We start from the raw sequence: 23,412 nt of genomic DNA, 5'->3' as shown, positions 1-23,412 counted from the left end.
GGGATTATAACAGTAACTGCCTAATGGGATGTTGTGAAGATTCAGTGCTATATGTTTATACAGTGCCTGGCTAATTACAAGCAGTCAGTAAATGGCAACTATTGTTATGTTGCCATGAAAATGTTTTAAAGAATGAAATATAACGACATGAGAGAGTGAAAGAAGCAGGGTATACAATGACATGTGCCATATGTTTAGACTATTTAAAAAGCAAAACCCAAACTACTCTATATAAGGAGAGATGCAAGGAGAAGTATTCAAAATCTTAATAACAGATTTCTTTGGGTGATTTTTATCTTATTTCTATTCTCCTGTATTTTTCTAGATTTTCTTTATTGAACACATACTTCCCTTAAAATGGAGGTGGGAGGGACTGTCATTTTTAAGCTAAAACTTTATGTTCACATAGTGTACTTCTTTTTAAGAATTTAAGGCGACTTCGTGTATTCATAGTGTCTCATGGTGAGTACCTTGACTTGTCAGTAGCTTGACTGAGTTGACCACTCCTTCATCCTTCATTCCTCAGTGACTTTCTTCACTTTAAGATATCACACACGGGACTTCCCTGGTGGCGCAGTGGTTGAGAGTCTGCCTGCCGATGCAGGGGACACGGGTTCGTGCCCCGGTCCGAGAAGATTCTACATGCCGCGGAGCGGCTGGGCCCGTGAGCCATGGCCACTGAGCCTGTGCGTCCGGAGCCTGTGCTCCGCAATGGGAGAGGCCACAACAGTGAGAGGCCCGCGTACTGCAAAAAAAAAAAAAAAAAAAGAATTAGCTTTAAGATATCACACTTTCCTGTTTTGTTTTGTTTTTTTCCTCCTCAGTCAGCTCTGCTAGATCTTCTTCTTTTCACCTATAAGCACTGGAGTGCCTCAGAGGTTTGTTTGTCTTGACACATTTGTCTTCTGCATTTATACTCTCCCTAAATGATCTCATTCAGTCCCTTGGATTTAATTTAAATGCCATCTACAAATGAGCTAATTACCAGAGTTACATTTCTCCCTTGATCTCTACACTCAAAGATCTAACAGTGCACTTGACATCTTCATTTGAATGCTCTAAGTCAGGGATCCCCAACCCTCGGGCAGTGGACCGGTACCAGTCCGCCACCTGTTAGGAACCAGGCCTCACAGCAGGAGGTGAGCGGCGGACGAGCAAGTGAAGCTTCGTCTGCCGCTCCCCATCGCTCACATTACTGCCTGAACCATCCCCGCACTCCCCCACCCCTGTCCATGGCAAAGTTGTCTTCCATGAAACCAGTCCCTGGTGCTAGAAGGTTGGGGACCGCTGCTCTAAGTGGCAGGGTAGCCTTAACACATCCAAAACAACTCTTTATTTTACTATATAAGCTAAGCCCACTTTACTCCTAGTGTTCTTCATTTTGGTGACTGGCACCATAGGAGTCACATTTGCTTCTTTTCCTTACTGCAGATGCAGTCTGTCAGCAAGTTCTGTCAGCCTGACATTCAACATGACCTTCATTGCTATCATCCTTGTCTAAGCAACTGTCATCTCTCTGAATTACTTTGACACGCTCTCATCTGACCATTCTGCCTTCTCTCTTGTCCTCTCATCCTCTGACCCCCACCCCACCACAGTCCAGTCTCACATAACAACCAGCGTGATCTTTTAAAAATGTAAAACCAGATCATGTCGTTCGCATGCTCAGATGCTCCAAAGTCTTCCTATCCCTCTTGGAATAAAATTCAAACTTCCTCCCATGACTACATTTTTTGGGCCTCTGCCTTTCTCTCTGACCTTATCTTCTGTTACCCTCTCCCTTGTTTGCTTAGGCTGGCCTTTCTGTTTAACAGGTTGAAGTTTGTCTTCTGTTGCATAGAGAAGATTAGGCATTTCTTTTTATAACAAAGTACCTTGCTGCATTTCTGACGGGTTTATATGTGAACTAGAGGTGACGACATAAATAAGGAAAAGGCTTTTTACAGGTGGCGATTTATGGTTTCAAAGCCTTTTCACTGAATTTGGTTGGAAAAGAACCCTGCATTCTTCCTTTGACCAGTTACGTTCTTGGTTACCCCCACCAGAGTTATTTGATGCTTAGCCAAGGAGCATGAGATCATCTTCAGGAAACACTTATTCTTTTTTTTGGGTTAGCTCCTTTGGCCATCTTTCAGCAAAGAAAATGTGAATTTTAAGGCAGTATTGTTATATTTGGGAGGTTCCAGGCAGAGCATAATGAACAAAGTTACACTTCAGCTAATTTTTATATGTCATTTATCATAAAAGAAAGATTCTCAAATTTCAGATTTTAAAGGGAATTTAGATCTCATCTAGTTAAGCTTTCCTAGTTTGTAGAGGAGGAATTTGAAGCATTATATCCTATGGAATATCTACATATACCCTCTGAAATGTTTACATTAAATCATTGGGCAAGGAATTATTATCCCATTTTACATATTAAAAAAATGAAACTCAGAGAAGCTATTTGCTGAAGGTCACATAGCTGTAAGAGGTTCAGCTGAGAATGGAACTCATATCTAACATGAAATACATACCATTTTTCTTATGTTATGTTGCCTCCCAAAGAGGAGTTGTAAGCTGTTAGAAAAGCAAATTCATATTATTCGTTCCTGCTCTGTATGGACTTTAAAAGTTATGATCTTTATTTTTATTGTAAAAATCAATCTTCAGTTTTGTACATGAAATGTTTTAAAATTGCTTGAGCTTTTGAAATACTTTACAATATGCATTTGGTACATTTTACAATGTATTAATTTTGTAATCAGAAAAAAATTAAGATAGTAAAAATAAAAGTGGTAAGTGCATACTAGAGACAATTTAAAAATTAGAGGGGAAAATTCACTTAAAGGACTGTTGCCCCTCACAACTATTGGTAGCATTCTGGTGTATTTATGTCTTATCTGTCTTTAATTTATTAATTTTCTTTTTCTATAGCTGTGTTCCATGTGCATGCTGTTTTTAAAAACTGATGAGTTTTATTGTTATACTTGATTCCTCCTTTACTTTTCAGATAACATATTTACCATGTAGGCTTATTTTTTCTTATTGATTTCTCATTGCGGCTTGTGACATAAAACAAATTGAAATAAGAAATTCTTCTGGAAAAAATATTAAATATTCTAATATAAATGGTTTAGGAGAGTGAAGCTGTATTGTGATAAGCACAACGACAAACATTTGAAGGTCTTACCTAGAATAGTAGAGAGCCCCAAGATAATAAGCATGTAGGTCCAGTAACATTGTAGGAGCAAAGTATTAAAAGCATATATATATATATATATATATATATATATATATACATACTGTTTTTTAATAAGACCTTTTCTTGACACATTGCAAATGGCATGTTATTGGAACGCATCCAGAATTATTCTGTTTCAGAACTATTAATTTTTGAGATATTTTTGTATTAAAGTTTAGGACGTTATCAGAAATTTTTCTTGAAAATTATTTCCGTTGGACATTTTTAATAGGGGGAGAGCATGTAGACAGATTTTATACATAAAGCAGGTTTTGACTTTTCCAACCTGCAGAACGCTTTGACATTTATTTTATTTTTAGAGCCCAAATCTACAGTTTCCTAGTATGTATTTTTCAGCTATTTTTATTGTCACAATGATACACAGCTAAAGAGGGATCGGGATATAAGAAGATCTGCGAAGAAACCAGTACCTTAAGTGTTTATCAACGTATGAGAATATACTACTTTGTTACATATATGAAATACATTGCTAAAGAGGGATCAGGATATAAGAAGATCTGTGAAGAAACCAGTACCTTAAGTGTTTATCAATGTGTGAGGATATACTACTTTGTTACATATATGAAATATATCATTAACACTATCAGGCCTTAACAAATTATATGATTAAAAGTGATATTTACATGCAAATTTGATTTAATTCAGAGTTACGTGTTCATATAATAAAAAAATGTCTTTCTGAATAAGTTCATGAAGTTTCAAGGAACTTTGCTGTAATCACATAAGAATTGAGATGTATGTTAATAATTTTCATTCTTTTGGTTTTTCATATCTTGTTCCAGTTGTCAGACCATTTTATTCCACAGCCTCATTCTTGTTCCCCTTTTTTGTAAATATTTCACTAGTAAGGAAAAGAAATCAAATAAAATTACTTATGATACTTTTGCACTGAACTATATTTAGCTTATCATGTAAAAATTTCATTGTCTTCCTAGATTTCTTTGTAGAGTTTACTCATTTATTTCTGTAATAGGAGTTCTGAGTGTCCCTTTGAATCTTTGTGGAATGTAAATTACTCTACACATTTTTGTTTCCTGTTTGCAGATGTTATGCTGCTTCAGTCCTTACTAGAATGTCCTTACTAGTAGGGAACCAAAGGAGTATTATTAAGAAACACATAACTTTGCTTGCCTCCTTCCTTTTCATTTTCTTTATTAATTGTTTTCATTTTTATTTTGAATTTTTAAATATAAAACCATATGGAGAGGGACTTCCCTGGTGGTCCAGTGGTTAAGACTTTGCCTTCCAATGCAGGGGGTGGTGTGTTGTTTTGATCCCTGGTTGGGGAGCTAAGATCTCATATGGCTTGGGGCCAAAAAACCAAAAACATAAAAAACAGAAGCAATATTTTAACAAATTCAATAAAGACTTTAAAAATGGTCCACATCAAAAAAAATCTTTAAAAAATATGGAGAATAATATAACAAAGAATTAATAAATATTAACACTTTGGTATTTTGCTTAATATTTATACATATTTGAAGTAGAGCTGGAATTCTTCCTCTTTGTTTTCTTCCCTGCTCTCGTTTTTCTCCCTCCCTCTACAGAGACAAACAGCATATAACTTGCCTATACCCTCTTAGTCTGGATTTAATTTTTACTGCATATGTATGTATCCATCTGCCCAGAGTATTATGTATCCATTTGCTTAGTATTATTTAGTGTGGTTTTTAAAATTTTTATTTCAATCAATCAATTTTTACAAAATAAGTAAGCACTCTCCTTCTTTACGTATCATTCTACAATTTGCTTTTTTCAACCAACGTTGTTTTTAGGATTTATGTGTGTTCATACATATGGTGTAGTTCACTAATTTAACTACAGTATCCCAACTATTAAAATAATACAATTTATCTATTCTTCTTTTAATAGGTCTTTAGGTTGTTTTTATTTTTTCTTTGCAAATTGTTGGCCTGCTTTTGGTATGTAGTCAGTCAATCAACAAGGGTTTATTGCGACTCTAGTCATGTACCTAGCCTTTCCCTACAGAGTTTACAATCTAGTAGGGGACACAGAACTGATATGCCTGTTTAGTATAGAAATAAGATGGGGTAGAAACTGAACTCTGTGCAATCTCTGTTGGATAACTTTTTCTGGTTAACTCTTAAGGTTTTTTGGTTGCAGGTATGATTTATTTAAAGTTACTGTGCTTTCAGAGTAAATCTTTAACTTCTTGAAATGATTTGCTTCTTTTAGGTGCTTGTTTAAATTGCCAGGATAATAGCAGAGGGGATCATTGTGAAGAATGCAAAGAAGGATTTTATCAGAGTCCTGATGCCACTAAAGAATGTCTTCGCTGCCCTTGTTCAGCAGTGACATCTACAGGCAGTTGTATCATAAGTAAGGCCTTTCCCTAAATCTTCATTTTTAGAGGAAAAATCAGTGAATCAATTATCAATAGGTAGAAAGTGTGTTGATAAAGTTCTAGATGCTGTAGGTGAAAGGGAGTTATAAAAATTGTATAGGTTTTCCTTTCTAGGAATTTGCAGTCAAATCCAAATACATATGTGAAATGAGACATGAGGGAGGGATGAGGAAGTTTTTGTTAAAACTGTATTTTGTTCCATCTGACATGACTAAAGAGGAAGGAATAAAAATATTTTGAATGCCTATCCATCTCAATTGCTCAGATTCTTTATGGAAGCACACTTCTTTCCTTCTATACCTAAATAGATTTTCTGGGTGGCCCTATCATTCTCACAACAAACTGGACAATTAATAAATAAGGTGTAAATTATTAGTTTGAATTCCATGTGTTTCTTAAGTTTGAGAGGAGATAGTAGGCAGGGTGTGTAAACTGTTTTGGTGGGGGGACTAGTAGTAGTTTTGCATTTTCAATTGTAGCTTGAAATTTTACTAAATTATTTTGATGTTCTCTGTCAGAACTCGGTGAATTGGAACCTGAATGTGTCCGGTGTAAAGATGGTTACATGGGCCAGAACTGCAATGAATGTGACAATGGCTATTACAATTCTGACAGCATCTGTATGGAGTGCCAGTGTCATGGCCACGTGGACCCAGTTAAAACTCCAAAGATTTGTAAGCCTGAGAGTGGTGAGTGCATCAACTGCCTCCATAACACCACTGGGTTTTGGTGTGAGAACTGCCTAGAAGGTTATGTTCAAGACCTCGAGGGAAATTGCATCAAGAAAGGTAAAACTTCACCTAAGGTTGTAAATTTAATATTTAAACCTAGCAGTGAAAATTTCAGGACAGCTACTTTTAGCTTTGTAAAAGCTTCCGATCCTACCAGAGAAGTTTTCTGGAAATAGATTTTGATAGATATTTGCCTAAAGAGATTTCCTTCTATTCCTGTTGCTCTCCTGAGACTGCAGAGTCAACTCTAGAAATCTGAGGACCAAGACAAAGTCATTGCAGTGTTCTCACATTTTCTCTTCATCTGTTTTTAAAAAATATTTTAAAAGTCCTGTCATTTCTTTTATCCTTTGCTTCCTGTATTCTCATCACTTCCAGTGATCATCAAAGGTCTTTTTAAGTAGAAACCTATATCTGGTTAGAAGTTCCAGCTGAGAAACAAGGGTTTATTCTAACTTCTGTCCTAACTTTGGGCTTAAGTTTTCCCAGGTGTGATGGAGGAAACAGTAAAAAATATTCCTCAATTTTTAAAAGAGAAAGTTATTTATATGGCAAAATGTTTCTTTCAGGGAAGTTCAGTTAGGGTTTAGATGAAAATTAATGATTAGAAATTTAGGATGAATTAGGGATATTCAGGCTTTATTAGGTCATAGAGATTAGGCCATGCTCTTCTATAAACCATTCTTTGATATTCTGACAGATGCTGAACACTGGGTTGATAGGCAGTTGGTCTGTGGCAAGGGTTATCCTTCTGCCATTTTCTTGATATCCTTATTCTGCTGTTATCAAGGCTAAAAAGCTCAGATTGAACCCTATCATTAGCCTGGAGGTCCTGTCACTCAATTCTCTTTCCCACTAGAGGCATACCTTGTCCATACTTAGCTGACAGGACTGAGATGATTTTTCTTATTAGTTATTAGGAAATGTAAAACATGCCTCTTTTCAGGATAGATTGATGTGTCTGACTTTAGTGAATTGTAATGATAATAGTAATCATTTTGTTGAGTGCCTACTATGTGCCAAGCACTGTAAACATTAAATGTGATAATGTCATATAGTACATTATCTAATTTAATCCTTCCCAAGAACTCTGCAAAGTAGATATCATTATTCCCATTTTATTGATGAGGAACCTCAGTTTTAAAAAGATTAACTGACTTATTTATTGCCACATGGTTCTACTTGATTCCAAAGCTTTTGGTATTTCTACTGAGCTATGCTGCATTAAAAGTACAAAGTATAGTACCTTAGTTATAAAATAGCTATAACATACATAAAGGAAGAATCACTACGCTTGCAATGGCTGTTTTCTGTCTTGGCTGATATCAACTTTGGATATTTAAAATGTGTTTTTCAGAAGTAACTAGAAATACAATTTTTCCTATTTTGTTTTTGCCTCCATTGAAGAGAATTTTACCTTTATGAAATGCCATCAGACATGTTGAACTTAGTTCAAATGATTATTATCTAAATCACTTTTAACCAAGTGATTTAGAAGTCTCTAGTGACATATTTACTACCTTTTTAGGAATTTGTATGAATCTATTCAAGAGTACAGAAGGTTGGAAAACTCCAACATTAGAATTTCCCCAAAGATTTTAGCATAGATATTATACACTTTGGATAACAGCCATGTATGTAATAATCTAGCTTTCTAGACCCTGATTCTTTTCATGACATTTCTTAAAAAGTTATTTTTAACTTGCGTTACCGTAAAGCAGAGTATCATGTCAGCATCCCATATCAATTTCCACTACCATGTGTATTTCTTTTATGGTTTCTTAAAACAAGATATTTTGTCTTTTACATTTCATTCTCTGTTTTTATTTTCAGAAGTTATTGTTCCAACACCTGAAGGTTCTACCATTTTGGTTTCCAATGCCTCTTTGACCACATCAGTGCCCACCCCTGTTATAAATAGTACATTTACCCCTACAGCCCTGCAGACTATCTTTTCAGTAAGCTCTGCTGAAAATAGCACATCAGCTTTAGCTGATGTATCGTGGACCCAGTTTAACATCATCATTTTGACAGTCATCATCATCGTGGTGGTGCTGCTGATGGGTTTTGTGGGGGCCGTATATATGTACCGGGAGTACCAAAACCGGAAACTCAACGCCCCCTTTTGGACCATTGAGCTGAAAGAAGACAATATCAGTTTCAGCAGCTACCATGACAGCATTCCCAATGCAGATGTGTCAGGACTGTTGGAAGATGATGGCAATGAAGTGGCTCCCAATGGGCAACTGACCCTGACGACACCAATACATAACTATAAAGCCTGAGGAGCTAGAGCTGTTCTCCTGGATTGTGAGACCACAGTGCTTACTAAAACAGCATCAGCGCCTGGGCCGAACAAAGCCTGGGTAGAGTCACTGAGATGAGAAAGCAAAGGCATATAGTGCATCTGAAATTTTCAGGTACAAATTTATAATGTACTTAGCCTATTACTCTTAGATTTCCCATGAAGATCTGAAGCAGTCACTGACAATAAGGACTTGAAGTAAAGTCTATTTTTGTACCAAACCACATGGGAGTATAGAAAGGCGGAACCGCAGAGTGCAGCCCAAATCCACTTTGACCTCCAAATAGACTTCTGGGGAAGTGTTTATCAGACCAGCGGAAACAGGATGATGGATGTGGAGGGGGAAAGGACTGCCAGAAGACTTCATCTCCATTCCTGAAACACATTTTTTTAAAGGAGGGGTCAGGGGTGATATTCATTGAGGAAAAGCTGATGTTTGGGCTGTATCACAATAAACAACCTTGATTATTTCCAGAATAGGGGCAGAAAAGTCCCAAGAAGATCTTTAGAAGGGTTTGATTTTTCCTTCCAGAATTCTTGCTCAATGATAAGATTAAAGCACAGGATAAGCTTCTAATGGTAGAGAGAGGGAGGCAACATCTGGGAGCAGGAAGCTGATGGTCCCTCCTTGGGATCTCAGTGTAAATGATAAATTATCTAAAAATAAGGAATATTCCTGCCTCTAGAGAAATAAGGTGTATATAGTTAATGTAGAATATCTGGTCAGCATTGTATTTGTATCTATTTGTAAAAAAAACATGTCATATTTTATCATCTAGAATTTATTTGTACAGCAGTTAATGGAGTTGTAAAAAGAAAATATGGGGTTAAAATACTGTAAAATAGATGGCAATATTGCTAGAGCTGGGACTCTGGTGAGCACCAGTCATTTTTAGTCCCTCTTTGGACACTGTTGAAATTCATAAGAGGTTGGATGTTTCTAATTTTTCTTTCCCTTTTCAATCTAAAAGTAGAGTCTATGGTCTTGGCTTCCTATAGATTCAAGCAATAGACTTTGCAGACAGTGTTTGTTAAGCTGGGACACAGGCTGCACTCTCCAAACTACTCACCTGATTAGACATTAGCCTCTATATATTTTACATAGATTAATGTAGAATATATTCTCATTAAAGAACTTTTTTAAATGTAAAACATAGTCTTCCAAAGGAATTAGAAATATTTTAGTTCCAAAAGAAAAGCCATCATTATTACTTGGGATCCCCTGTGAAATATCATGCCTGTGAAATATTTATATTCTCCCCCCACCCCAAAATACTTCCTACATTTGAACGTAGCCTGTCACTCACATGCCATGAGGTGTGTACCATCTCTCTGCAGTGCTACAGTTCTTGTATCTTCTTGTCTGGTTAGAGGGTAGCTCTGTAATTGAGTGGCTATTGTTGGTCCTTGCTTTTAGATGCAGTTTTTTCTTAGAGGCTATCTCTACCTTTGCTCTCATCTAATTATGATATTGACAGATTGTAGATTAAGCAAGCCAGGAAAGCAGCCAGAAGTCAAATAGAGATATTTATTAGGAAGGAGAGCAAACTGTCAAGTGGTTAGAAAAAAAAAAACAAAGATTAGACCTCGGAAATCCAAGTTGGTAACTCTGCCTAACTTCCCCCGAGAAGAACCTGGAATGTGGTCACATCCCTCTGTAGTTGTTCTCAGGGTTTGGAGATGATGCTCTGGAGGATGCACAGGCAGGTAATCTACTTCTGTTAACCTTAGGTGCTCCGAATATTTGGCCATGGTTCGTGAAAGTAGAGATTATATTACATTAAAATTAGTTACTATTTCTATAGCCCTTTGCAGTTTGCAAAGCATCTTTCTATATATGTGTCCTTTGTTCCTCACCATAGGCCCCTGAGGAATAATTGTTGTTCCCATTTTATAGGTGAGGTTAAATGTCTTGTTCAAAGCTATATAATATGTCATTATTAGGCTTGGGATCAGGACTCCTGACTCCGAAGCACATGTTCTTTCAACCATATGCTTGTGCAGAAATTGCCCAGCCATGAACACAAGAAGGCTGGGAGGAAGAGCCCATCTGTGAACGTTTCTAATTTTTCTAAGTACGAGGTACAATCCAGGGCCATACAGCCATGAAGGACTTTGTGGAAAGAACACAGGAGGATTACTCTCTGAAGCCAGTATTGGTGACAAGAAAATTAAAATACCAGTTTGTGCTTCATTAAAGTGAACTAATCCTTCCAAGCAGGGAAAGGAAACCTGATTTCCCCAGCAGCTGCCACATACGCGTGTATAGACTGTGCAGTGCATAGTTCCAAGGAATTGTGTAAAGTGACATACCTGCCTTTCCCCCAGATTACTACCTCCTCAAGCCAGGGATTGAGGATGGTGAGAAATAAGCGTTTGTTAAACAGAAGTTAACCGAATAGAGAAAGAAAGAGTTTGTTGGGGTCTAAGAGCCAAAGCCAAATAGTCTGGATTCTGGCCATGTAGACATTCCACGAAACACACTTTAAAAGATATTGCAAAAACTGAATCACAAAGAACGTTTACCTTTGAATATTTATGAACAGTTCCTAGGTCATGTTCTCAATTTGTCCTGATGGAAAAAATTAAGGTCTTAAAATCTGTTTTAAATAATATTCTTTAGTGTCCCATGCTTCTGCTGGTGGAAATAATTTTGCTCTAAAATGAAATCAATCATGAAGTGATCTACCACCAAAATCAGACTAGGAGACCAGTATGGGATGCATTGCACAATAGTCATTTCTCTAAAGGCATGATCCCCATGGACTATGGCATTTAGCACCAGGATCCCATACGTCCTTTAGAAAGACTAATATTGGAAGAATTTTTGTCTAAGGATTAGGAATGCGTTTATTTTCAAATGAGATAAGACTAGTATGAATCTTATTGATGAATGACAGATATTGCTATTAAGTGATACTTTTGTCTTCATTAATTCGTTTTAGTAAGCCCTTCCGCATTTCTGACAGATGCCCTCGGTAGTGTTGCTAAGTATGTCTGTCCTCCCTTACTTTCCCCTCCCTCCCTCCCTCCCTCCCTCCATCCTCTACCTCCCAGAGGTCTCTTCTAATGGAATTTCTCCAGTTATAGAGAAAAATGATAATAAAAACTAAACCTCATTTATACTAAGGTCCTATGGATCTAGTGTGTTACTCTTAGGGATACCTGGATTCTAAGAGAGGAGAACAGAGCGGACGTGGAATGGGAGGAGATGTGGGGGCAGAGGATTTGTGGAAGCATCAAATTAGATGTCTACTCTCTAGCCCCAATATTCCCAGAAAATTGACCATTAAAGCAATACTCACTGACCCACTAGTTCATTTTGGTCAGCTGAGTGCCTTGAGGACACTTAGTCCTTCTTGTGCTATTCTGGAGCCAGAGAGCTGAAGCAACAGTACTGCTTCCCGACAGCCTCAGTTTGGACTGGGTCATTAAATCATTCACCTTGGACCTGTATTTTCTGTAGCGCATATGGTGAACATAGCACCACTTATCATGAACATTCCCAGGTTCTTATATTTTGAGGTATGTGGGAAGGAGTTGAATTTATATATCTCAAGGAAAGCTCTCTGACAGAAATGTCAGAGAAGTAAAAAGCAACCCAATGTAATCTGTTAGAGCAAAGAAAGCATTTCTGGCCTCATCACGAAGAACCTTTGGTCTATTATGATCATCTTGATAGGAATTTGGAAGCTAAAATGAGTTTGGTGTGTGCAGGGGAGTAACGGAAGGTTAATGCAAGCTTTCCCTTCAGCCCCGAGCCAGTGATTATGCCAAGGGGAGAAGCAGGAAGAACACACTGATTCATCGGAAGAAGTCAAATGACATCACATGGACTAGAACAGTTCTGGATCATCACAGTGTCAGTGGTTGAATGATGCTTTTTCAAAGGCCATTGGGAACCTTTCTTACTTATCATGCATACGCAGTAACTGAACCAGCAGCCCTAGAACGTGAGCCCAGGCTTTAGGTCTGCACTAGTCCAAGAGCTAACTGATTTACAGTGACGTTTTCATGCTAGGCACAAGCCCTCTGTACTACGTTAAATTTCAGCCCAAGCAATTGGGGAGTGTTTCTGAAACATTAAACTTGTATTTATGTCGCTAAAATTCTAACACAAATTTTAAAAACATGTCTCATGCATATGCTGTACTAGGCTTCATGATGCATTTCTAAATTTGTGTATGATTTGAATATATGAAAGAATTTATACAAGAGTATTATTTAAAATTATTAAAAAATAAATGTATATAATTTGTACCTATTGTAGATTTGTTGTTTTACTTTTTTATGTGGTCAGAGTTTTTGGAAGTCTTTTAATATATGTCACAGATCATTTATTTTCAAACCACTTCATGAAAGTCTTTGAACCCTTCATTTACTGACCATGCTTTCTGTTTTAGGAAGTTCCTTTAAAGAATGTTTTCCACTTAGGAAAAGAAATGCCACACAAAGATTTCCCCCTCTCAGAACAAAACAAAACACCCTGAGAAAAAAGCATATATTAACATATATTCTTGTTTGTGCTTTTACTTGTCTCCAATGAGATCCATTGGGTTTTCCATGAAAATATTACAGAAAAAACTTGCTCCTTTTGGATTTCTTTTTCATGCATGTAAAAAATGTCCTTTCTTTAGAATATGAAGGGAACCATGTTCTATGTGTTTGTTAGATAACCTGTAATGAGAGTGCTTTTTTTTACTCTTTTGAGGTACCCTTGGAGATCCTCTATTTTGACAAAGCTCAAAGGATGCCATCTAGAGATCCAAGGGGTACCCTGAAAAATAAGAAAAAATAAGTCAGGCCTTTGTTTGTCCTGAGAGCTTTATAAACTTCAGTTGGTTTATTCAGCTTCAGCTGGTTGATATTTGAACTTTAAAAGCCTGTTTATGGGGCTTCCTTGGTGGCGCAGTGGTTGAGAGTCCGCCTGCCGATGCAGGGGACACGGGTTCGAACCCTGGCCCGGGAGGATCCAGCATGCCGCGGAGCAACTAAGCCCGCGAGCCACAACTACTGAGCCCGTGTGCTACAACTAACTGAGCCTGTGCTCTAGAGCCCGTGCTCCGCAACAAGAGAAGCCACCTCAGGGAGAAGCCCGTGCACCGCAAGAGGAGCCCCCGCTCTCCGCAGCTAGAGAAAGCCTGTGCACAGCAACGAAGATCCAATGCAGCCAAAAATAAATAAATCAAATAAATAAATTAAAAAAAAGAAGAATACACGTGTTGTGTGTTGAACACTGAACTTCAGACAGTTGCAGAGAAAGCAGGCAAAATGTTTTCTTTGTATGTAATAAGAGTAGGTTTGGGTAATGAAGTGTTTGGGAGGAGATCTTCTTTTGTGGTTTCCTTTGTGTTGTCAGACCAGTTGCTAAAGTCCTGTAATGTCAATAGGTTTTTCTTAATCTCTGCTCCAAATAAGGAAGAGTCTTAGCCCCTCCTTATGCTCACTACCATTCTAACCCAACTGTATAAACTCATGTATAATTTCCTATATATGTCGGGTTATATGATGTCTTTCTCCCTTTGCTGGTACTGTTTCTTCTATCTATAACATCCTTGAGAATGTTTATTCATTCTTTGCAAACCCTTGATAAAAGAAGGTTGATAAGTCCTTAATTTATATTTCCATTTGCCTAATGGAGACCTCTCTTATTGCACATATTTTATTACAAATACTTGTTATATTATGTCTTCCTCAGTAGACTGCATTCCTTGAAGCCAGGAGCATTTCCTCTTCTGTCTCTTGTATCTGGCACAGTGCTGGCATGTTATGGGTACTCAGTAAATGGTGGTTTAAAACAAAAAGTATTTGACAGATACAACAGTTGTTCTGTGAACTTATTTGGTGAGGTATTATAAGACATTTTATATTCAGTGGGTAAGACAGTGTTTCTATTTAATAGAGATGTCAGCATACAGGGTTCAGAGGGTCTGAGAAACTCTTGAGATTGTATGCTTACTTGTGAATATAAACAATTTGTGTGTGGTTTTTTTTTTCCTGGAGAAAAGGTCCATACCCTTAATCACAGTATCTAAAGGATCTATGATCCCGAAAGGATTAACAGCTATTAGGATGGGGATTACTTTATGTATTTCAGCAATAATCCCCTCCCCCACTGAATGTAAATTGGTACAGCCTTGATGCAAGGAATCCACTTCTGGGAATCTCTCATAAGGAAATGACCTGAAAAGCAGAGGCTTCTGTGCCCCACCCCCCAATTTTTTTTCCCCCCAGAGTCGTGTATAAAATTCAAAAAAATGGAGACAAACTCTAGATGTTCAACAACAGAGACATGGCTTAGTGCATACACCTGCTGAATTAACATATTGTCATTAATAATAAGGAAGAAGGGGGTCTTCTCACGTGGTGCAGTGGTTAAGAATCCGCATGCCAATGCAGGGCACGTGGTGTGGGAAGATCCCACATGCTGGGGAGCAGTTAAGCCCGTGCGCCACAACTACTAAGCCTGAGCTCTAGAGCCTGCGAGCCACAACTACTGAAGCCCGCGTGCCTAGAGCCCATGCTCCGCAACAAGAGAAGCCACCGCAATGAGAAGCCCGTGCACCGCAATGAAGAGTAGCTCCCACCTGCCGCAACTAGAGAAAGCCTGCATGCAGCAACAAAGACCCAACACAGCCAAAAATAAACAAATAAATAATTTTATTAAAAAAAAAAAGACTAAGGAAGAATGATTAAAAACAATAAAATTAAGTGAAAAATATAGAATATTTTGAAAATGTGCATGCAATTCTACTTCTGGTATACAGTTTAGAGAAGCTCTTATGTATGTGTACCAGGACCCGCATTTCAAACTCTTCATTGCAGTATCATTTGTTACAGCAAAATAACTGGAAATATCCCAGCTGTTTGTCAGTAGAAGAATGGATAAATTGTGGTCTATCCATATACTTTGAAGAGAATTTTATACAGTAGTTGAAAATGAATGAATGAAGTACAGCTATATACATCATGGATGAGTCTCAAAACATAATGTCAAGCAAAAAAAGCTAGTCATAGAATATATACAATATAATTTCTTTTATATAATGGCCAAAAATGGGAAATGGAATATGTTGTTTAAAAATACATTATGTGTTGGGCTTCCCTGGTGGCGCAGTGGTTGAGAGTCCGCCTGCCGATGCAGGGGACACGGGTTCGTGCCCTGGTCTGGGAGGATCCCACATGCCGCGGAGCAGCTGAGCCCATGAGCCATGGCCGCTGGGCCTGCGCCTACGGAGCCTGTGCTCCGCGGTGGGAGGGGCCACAGCAGTGAGAGGCCCACGTACCGCAAAAAAAAAAAAAGAAACAACGCAAATCCACTACATTTTATTTCATAATACTAAAAGAATAAATTCATCAGGAGGGTATAAAAATCCTAAATATTTATGCACTTAAGAACAGAGCTTCAGCACACATGAAGCAAAACTGATAGTACTGAAAAGAGAAATAGGAAAAAGCACAATTACAGTTGGAGATTGCAACCCTTCTCTCAATAACATATAGAACAAGTAGACAGAAGAGTAGTAAGGATACAGAGTACTTGTCACCAACTTGACCTAATTTACATGGAACACTCACTCAACAATAGCAGGATATACATTCCTTTCAACTGTACATGGAACATTTACCAAGAAAGACCATACACTGGGCCATAAAATAAGTCTTAAATTAAAAAATATTAAATCATACAAAATATGTTCTCTGCATGGAATTAAAAATTAGTAACAGACATATATCTGGAAAATTCTGAAATACTTAAAAACTAACATGCCTGTAAATAACACACGGGTCAAAGAAGAAATGAATAAAATAGAAAGTATTTTGAACTGAATGAAAATGAAAACACAACATTTCAAATTTGTGGGATGCAGCTGAAGCAGTGCTTAGTGGGAAGTTCAAAGCACTGTTTATATTAGAAAAGAAAGATCTCGAATCAGTGACCTAAGATTCTATCTTAAACTAGAAAAGGAAGAGAAAAATAAACCCCAAGTAAGCAGAAGATAAGAAAGAATAAAAATAAGGGCAAAAATAAATAGAAAACAAAAGAGAAGATCAATGAACTAGAAGTTGAGAAATTCAATAAAATTGATAAATTTCCAGCCAGAATGATCATGAAAATTTTTTTAAAAGACACAAAAAACCCAGTAATAAGGGGATGTCACTATAGATCCTACAGACATTAAAAGGATAATAAGAGGAGTTTATGCCAATAAATTTGATGACAGGTGAAATGTACAGATTCGTTGAAAGACGAATCAGATTACCAAAGCTCACTCAAACAGATAACCTAAGGAGGCCTATAACTATTAAAGACATTGAATTTATATTTAACAACCTTCCACAAAGGAAACTCCAGGCCTAGATAGCTTCGCTGGTGAATTCCATGAAACATAATATCAATTCCGCACAAACTTGGCCCGGAAAATTAAAAAGATAATACTTCCCAATTCATTCTGTTAGACTAGCATTACCCTGATGCCAAAACCAGACAAACATCACAAGAAAAGAAAAACTAGACAGAACACAGACACAAATATTTCTAAGAAAATTTAAGCAAATTAAATACAGCAACATATAAAATATATTTAGTATATAATTTAATAATTATATATTATATATATATAAAAAATAGTATTTCACGACCAACTGGAATTTATTCCATGAATGCACAGTTGGTGTGATACTTGAAAATCAATGAAATTCACACAGACTGAAAAAAATCTTATGAGGATTATCTCAATAGATGCAGAAAAAGTATTTGACAAAATCCAACATTCATTCATGATAATAACATGATAAAGAAGAAGATGATGATGATACTCTCTACTATCAAATTATCTGTTCAGCTTGAGAGCTGGGACTGTATACATCTTTTTTTTTTTTTTGCGGTACGTGGGCCTCTCACTACTGTGGCCTCTCCCATTGCGGAGCACAGGCTCTGGATGCACAGGCTCAGCGGCCATGGCTCACGGGCCCAGGCGCTCCGCGGCATGTGGGATCTTCCCGGACCAGGGCACGAACCCGTGTCCCCTGCATCGGCAGGCGGACTCTCAACCACTGAGCCACCAGGGAAGCCCCTGTATACATCTTTTAATGTATATATATATACATTAAACGTATGTATATATATACATACATTTATGTATATAATGTATATATATAATATATACATACATTTATATATATAATGTGTATATATACATTAATGTATATATAACCAAGCATGGCCCTGGTACCAAAAGGTGCTCAATAAATGTTAGTGAATGAATGAGTGATGGAATCTGCTGTACTGCAGGGTTTACACTGGTAAATACGGTAATGTACTGCAGGGTTTACACTGGTAAATACGGTAATGTACTGCAGGGTTTACACTGGTAAATACGGTAAAGGCATGTATGAACTGTAGTTCGTAAGCTTTAAAGTAATGCAAGCCTAAACCAAAAACCAAATAGACTGTTATCTGGGGCAGCACCAAGTCATTTGTAAATAGGGACGTTTCTGAGTGGCACTGGGAACAAACAGCACAAAATTTCCTTCAGCGGAATGGTGCCGATGAAGCTCGCTCCTATAGGGCAGAGACAGATCTCGCCCACAGACTGGATTGCATATCCTCAGACATTGTGGCCTGTGCTGACTGGGTAGGAAGCAAACTTAGTCTGATATGTGGATGCTTTTGTTGTCCTCCCCTTCCTGCCTTTATTTTCAATAGCTTGCAGAACAGGCTAAATCTCAGCTTTTTAATTCCCCCAAAACATTTTTAAAATGAGCCATTGTTATCTTTAATAAGCATGGCCAGGGGATTACCCAGTTTCATTTGAAGAAGCTATTTTTGCCAAGAGATGAGATTCTTCCAGACAAGGATAAAGACGTTAATGGTTGTCTCAAGATTCTGTTTTAGTTGAGATAATAATTTGGGGGCAATTAAGCAAATTGTATAGACTCCAATGGGCCATTAATCTCCAAAGCAATTGTCTGAAATGGATAGGCCTTTATATGCTGGTGCAAGGATCAGAGTTTGGCAACAGTTACATTTTGAATCTCCTTCAGTTAAAATGAAAAGGTAGCAGTGTTAACAGGTTATTGGTCCTGAGTAAAGAAAGAACTTCATTTACTTATAATCTGTACCTCACCTTTTGTATTAAAAGACAGAGATCATTAAACCACTAAATAAAGGATAAAAGTACCAGTTTAGTATACCAAAGAGGAGATAGAAGTATACCAGCAAAGCTAGGCTGAGGCTACATTAGCAATTGGCACCTAATTTAGCTGAGTTTCCCAGCAAACAACAGTATAGATTACTTAGCTTTTACTAATGAAAGGATGCATCCTGGAACATCAATAGAAAAGCTCTTTAACTGAGTTCTAAAACACAATAGGTTGTAGTATAAAGAGTGTCAGCTTTGGAAGCAGAGAGGATTCCAGTGCAGGCTCTACACTGTAGTATCCTGGGCAAGATAACTGATGGCTCTTAATCCTACTGTCCTCACCTGTAGAAGGAATAATGATGCTGACCTCTTAAGGTCGCACTGAGGTTAAATGAAATCATATGTGAAGCACCCCAGCACATGCCACATCTATAATGAATGGTAGGTCCTTTCCTCTCTCCCTTTTATTTAGGAGGTCTTCAATAAATGCAGTGTTATTCTTTCTCTATTGAGCGGTACCGGGTGGCTTGTTTTCTGAGCAGAAAACCAACCCACAGCCCAGTATCGGAGGAAGGTCACTCCTAGGTTTTAGGTATGCTTGGAATGAAATGAGATACTTTTCTGAGTTTAATCGCTGCTGTTTCTGTGGTTCGGTAGGTGATCTAGGGCCAGGATGGCATCCACAGGAGGCTGAAGTAGGCAGCATGGCATCTTGAAGGCATCCCTGTGGTCCCACAGGGATTCACAGAGTTGCCATGTTGGCCTATGGGAAACGGATGGCAGGTGGGTATTGCGAAGTGAGAAGAGTACAAGTGTTGGTGTCTGCACATGTAGGCTGTAACCTTCGTTCTAAGTTTACAGAGTGAACTGGGACAGGCCATGGAACCCATCTGGGTCTCAGTCTTTCCATTGGTACATCCAAGAGATTTAGTTAAATGGTCTCTGTGAGTGCCTTTTTCATTCTTGTATTCTATTAGGTGGGGAAAAAAGAGTGTTTGGGATAAGATCATTAATTCTAATTAAGGTTTATAATTCACTCTTTCACCAACATTTATTAAACACCTATTATCTGCCAGGCAGTATGATAGGCTTTAGGATATAGAATTAAAAGTGCCTGTTTTGGGCTTACCTGGTGGCTCAGTGGTTGAGAGTCCGCCTGCTGATGCAGGGGACGCGGGTTCGTGCCCCGGTCCGGGAGGATCCCACATGCCGCGGAGCGGCGGGGCCCGTGAGCCATGGCCGCTGAGCCTGCGCGTCCGGAGCCTGTGCTCCGCAACAGGAGAGGCCACAGCAGTGAGAGGCTCGCAGTACCGCAAAAAAACAAAAAAAGTACCTGTTTTCAAAAGAAGCCAGGCACAGAAAGTGTACATACTGTATGACGCCAGGTACCTGAAACTCTAGAAAAGGCAAATCTTTAATGATAGAAAGTAGATCATGGTTTCCTGAAGGGGAAGGGAGATTGGTTGGGACTGGATCACATGGGAACTTTTTGGGGTGATGGAAATGTTTTATATCAATGCTAATACAGTTGCCACTAGCCTCGTGTGGCTATTTAAATTTAAGATAAAAATTTTACAAATACTTAATGATATCACTTATATGTAGAATCTAAAAAATAATACAAATAAATCCATATACAAAACAGAAACAGACTCTCAGTCCTAGAAAACAGACTTATGGTTACCAAAGGGGAGAGGGATGGGGGAGGGACAAATTAGGACTATGGGATTAACAGATTCAAAGTAAAATACATAAAATAGAGAAGCAAAAAGGATTTACTGTATAGCACAGGGAATTATACCCAATATCTTGTAATAACGTATAACGGAATATAATCTGCAAAAAAACAAAGCAAAAAACGAATTACTATGTTGTACACCTGAAACTAACCCAATATTGTAAATCAACTATACTTCAAAAAAAGATAAAAACTGGGACTTCCGTGGCGGTCCAGTGGTTAAGACTGTGTGCTTCCACTGGAGGGGGCGTGGATTCCATCCCTGGTCGGGGAACTAAGATCCCACATGCTACGAGGTGAGGCCCTCCCCCCCAAAAAAAAGTTAAAAGACTTAAGTTCCTCATTCCCATAACCACAATTCCAGGGTTCAATAGCCACATGTGGCCAGTGGCTACCCTATTGGACAGTGCTAATTCAGAACACCTCCATCAACCCAGAAAGCTCTTTTGGAGAGCACTGTTCTATACCTTGGCTGTGGTGGTGGTTACATGGGTGTACACATTTGTCAAAACACATCAGAATGTATACTTAAATTGGGTGCATTTTACTGCATATAAATTATATCTCAATAAAATAGATTTAAAATAAAGTCCTGTTCTCAGGGACCTCAGTCTAATAGAGGAGACAGGCAAGTTAATGGACAGTTACAGAGCTGTGTAAGTGCCATAAATAAGACCAGGGTGTTCTGCAAGTTCAGAGGTGGGGCAGCTGTACAGATTGTGGCCCAGGACATTCTCTTAAACTATGGTTGGGGAAACTCTGGGAATTAGGCAGAGAAGAGGAAGGAAAGGTATTCTAGACCCTTAAGAACCACTAGCACAGGGACATCCCTGGTGGTCCCGTGGCTGGGATTCCATGCTCCCAATGCAGGGGGCCCAGGTTCAATCCCTGGTCACAGAACTAGATACCACATGCCGCAACTAAAGATCCCACACATGGCAACAAAGATCCCGCGTGCCGTAACTAAGACCTGGTGCAGCCAAATAAATAAATATTAAAAAAAAAAAAAAAAGAACCACTAGCACAAAGAGTTCCTTTGGGAGAGTTAGGAAGAGATGCCCCTGCTTTGGTATGGACTCAGCTTGGGAAGCAGAGCCCACAGCTTGGCAAGCAGAGCATGGACTGGATTTCAAGCCTCCGTCCGTCCTTGGCTGGGTGTCCTCAACAGGGCACAACCTATGCAGTGTACCTGGTGGCTTGCCACACAGAGGGGAAGGCATACGCAAAGGCAAAGGGCCTTTTACATTGATTCCTTTGAGGAAATAGGTGCTGTAGCCACCTCTTTGCGGTCCACCTTCGCTAGGTCCTGGTCTGTTCTTTTATTAGGAATTCACCACATTTAATCACTATTAAGACATCAAGATTCTTTTAACCTGCAAAATGTCCAGACCGTTGATTAGTTCAATTATCCTTCTTTGCCTACAGCTGTTGCTGTTTTCCATATTCAAGTGTGCAGTTGGGAAGGGGGCTTGAAAGCTTTCCTGGTACCTTAGGACAGTTTTCCCAGAAGTCTTTGACTCTCTTACAGCCAAGCCTCTGGGTTTAGCTGCATGGGGATCTGGCCATGGTACTCAGCAAGATCAATTCGGGCAGGGAGATCTTGATTTGGGACACCTTCTGGAAGTTTCAAAAAAAAAAAAAACATTCAGGAGCACCACCTTTTGGGAATTAGAAAACTGAGGTCCAAGTTTCTTTCTCTGTCACTAGCTTATTGTGTGACTTTGGGAAAAATCAGTTCATGTCTCTTGAGAATCAGTTTCCTTATTCATAAAGGATAACAAACGTCTGAATTATGAGACAGCATCAAAGAAAGTGACATGGGCTTTGTAAATGGCGTTGCATCAAATAGCAATTTTATTTTATTTCTGCTGGCGTTAAAAAGTGAGCAGCTGGGGCCCATATGGCATATACAGGTTTCTACCCTGCTTCTGCAGGGCATAGATCTTGCTTATAAAACACCTTCCCCCAACCTCTCAGTCAGAATGACTCATCTCTTTTGTGTCCCTAGAATCTTACACTTATTTTTCTTATACTAACAAAGTATTTCAAATGTTTTACTTTGATTTATAATTACTTATCTGCATTTTAACCAGCTGGTGACTGCAGGGATACTAGTAATTCAGTGAAAGGCAAATGGCATAGTGAGTAAGAGCCTGGGATTCAGAATAAAATTTGGGTTCAGCTCCCAGCTCCAACATTTAGCAGCTGGGTGGTCAGGCAAATCCCTCTCCTCTCTAAGCCTCACTTTTGTCAACTATAAAATTGGAGCATAATCAGTCCCTGTTTCAAATGGTTACTGTGAGGATTGAATGTAAGGTTTTAACATAGCGCCTGGCACGTAGAAAGCACTCAGTACGTGGTAACTGGACCCAATGCAGCCAAAAAAAAAAACTCTGACTGGAATGTCAGAGCTGAAGGGAGCCTCCAAGTTTTTGTTTAATGTACTGAGTTTACAGGTAAGAAAAGAAGCTGAGAAAGTAGAATTGGCAGGTCTGAGATCATATGGTGTTGATGTGTATTACTCTCTCTAGCCTAATGATCTACGTGCTCTTCCCTTGATATGCAGTATTTCTCAGTTTTCTTCCCATCTTGAGAAGTTAGGACTTGAGTTAATTTGGCAAACTGGCATTGAGCTATGTGCACAGCCTGGAGTTAGATGCTGGTCCTAGAAGGCATCACTGGCTTAGTGACCAAGCACACTATGGGGAAGACAGTGGGTAACAACTGGGAACTGGTCAGGGACTGCAGGTGGTGAGCGTTGGCTGGGAAGAGTTCCTGTGAGCAAGGGGGCAGGTGACAAGCCAGAAATACTGCTGACCTTGGGACCAGACAGACCTGGGTCTGAATCTTGGCACACCTATGTATTCAAAGGATGACTTGGCCA

The 23,412-nt window shown here is 38.6% G+C and overlaps 1 protein-coding gene across 1 annotated transcript in view; it reads left to right on the top strand.

Annotated features, from left to right (window-relative positions):
* The window catches only part of MEGF9 (multiple EGF like domains 9), an 80,980-nt gene extending 72,355 nt beyond the window's left edge, over positions 1 to 8,625 (top strand). Inside the window, exons 4-6 of the mRNA XM_065879707.1 lie at positions 5,441 to 5,584; positions 6,128 to 6,397; positions 8,174 to 8,625. Of these exons, the coding sequence (XP_065735779.1) occupies positions 5,441 to 5,584; positions 6,128 to 6,397; positions 8,174 to 8,625 (866 nt within the window). The remainder of the gene's footprint in view (positions 1 to 5,440; positions 5,585 to 6,127; positions 6,398 to 8,173) is intronic.
* The last annotated feature ends 14,787 nt before the right edge of the window (positions 8,626 to 23,412 follow it).

Source organism: Phocoena phocoena, chromosome 6, assembly GCF_963924675.1.
Source record: "Phocoena phocoena chromosome 6, mPhoPho1.1, whole genome shotgun sequence".
NCBI classification, from domain to species: Eukaryota; Metazoa; Chordata; class Mammalia; order Artiodactyla; family Phocoenidae; genus Phocoena; species Phocoena phocoena.
Note: the sequence above shows the minus strand (reverse complement) of the source record. Positions and strands in the feature narration are given on the sequence as shown.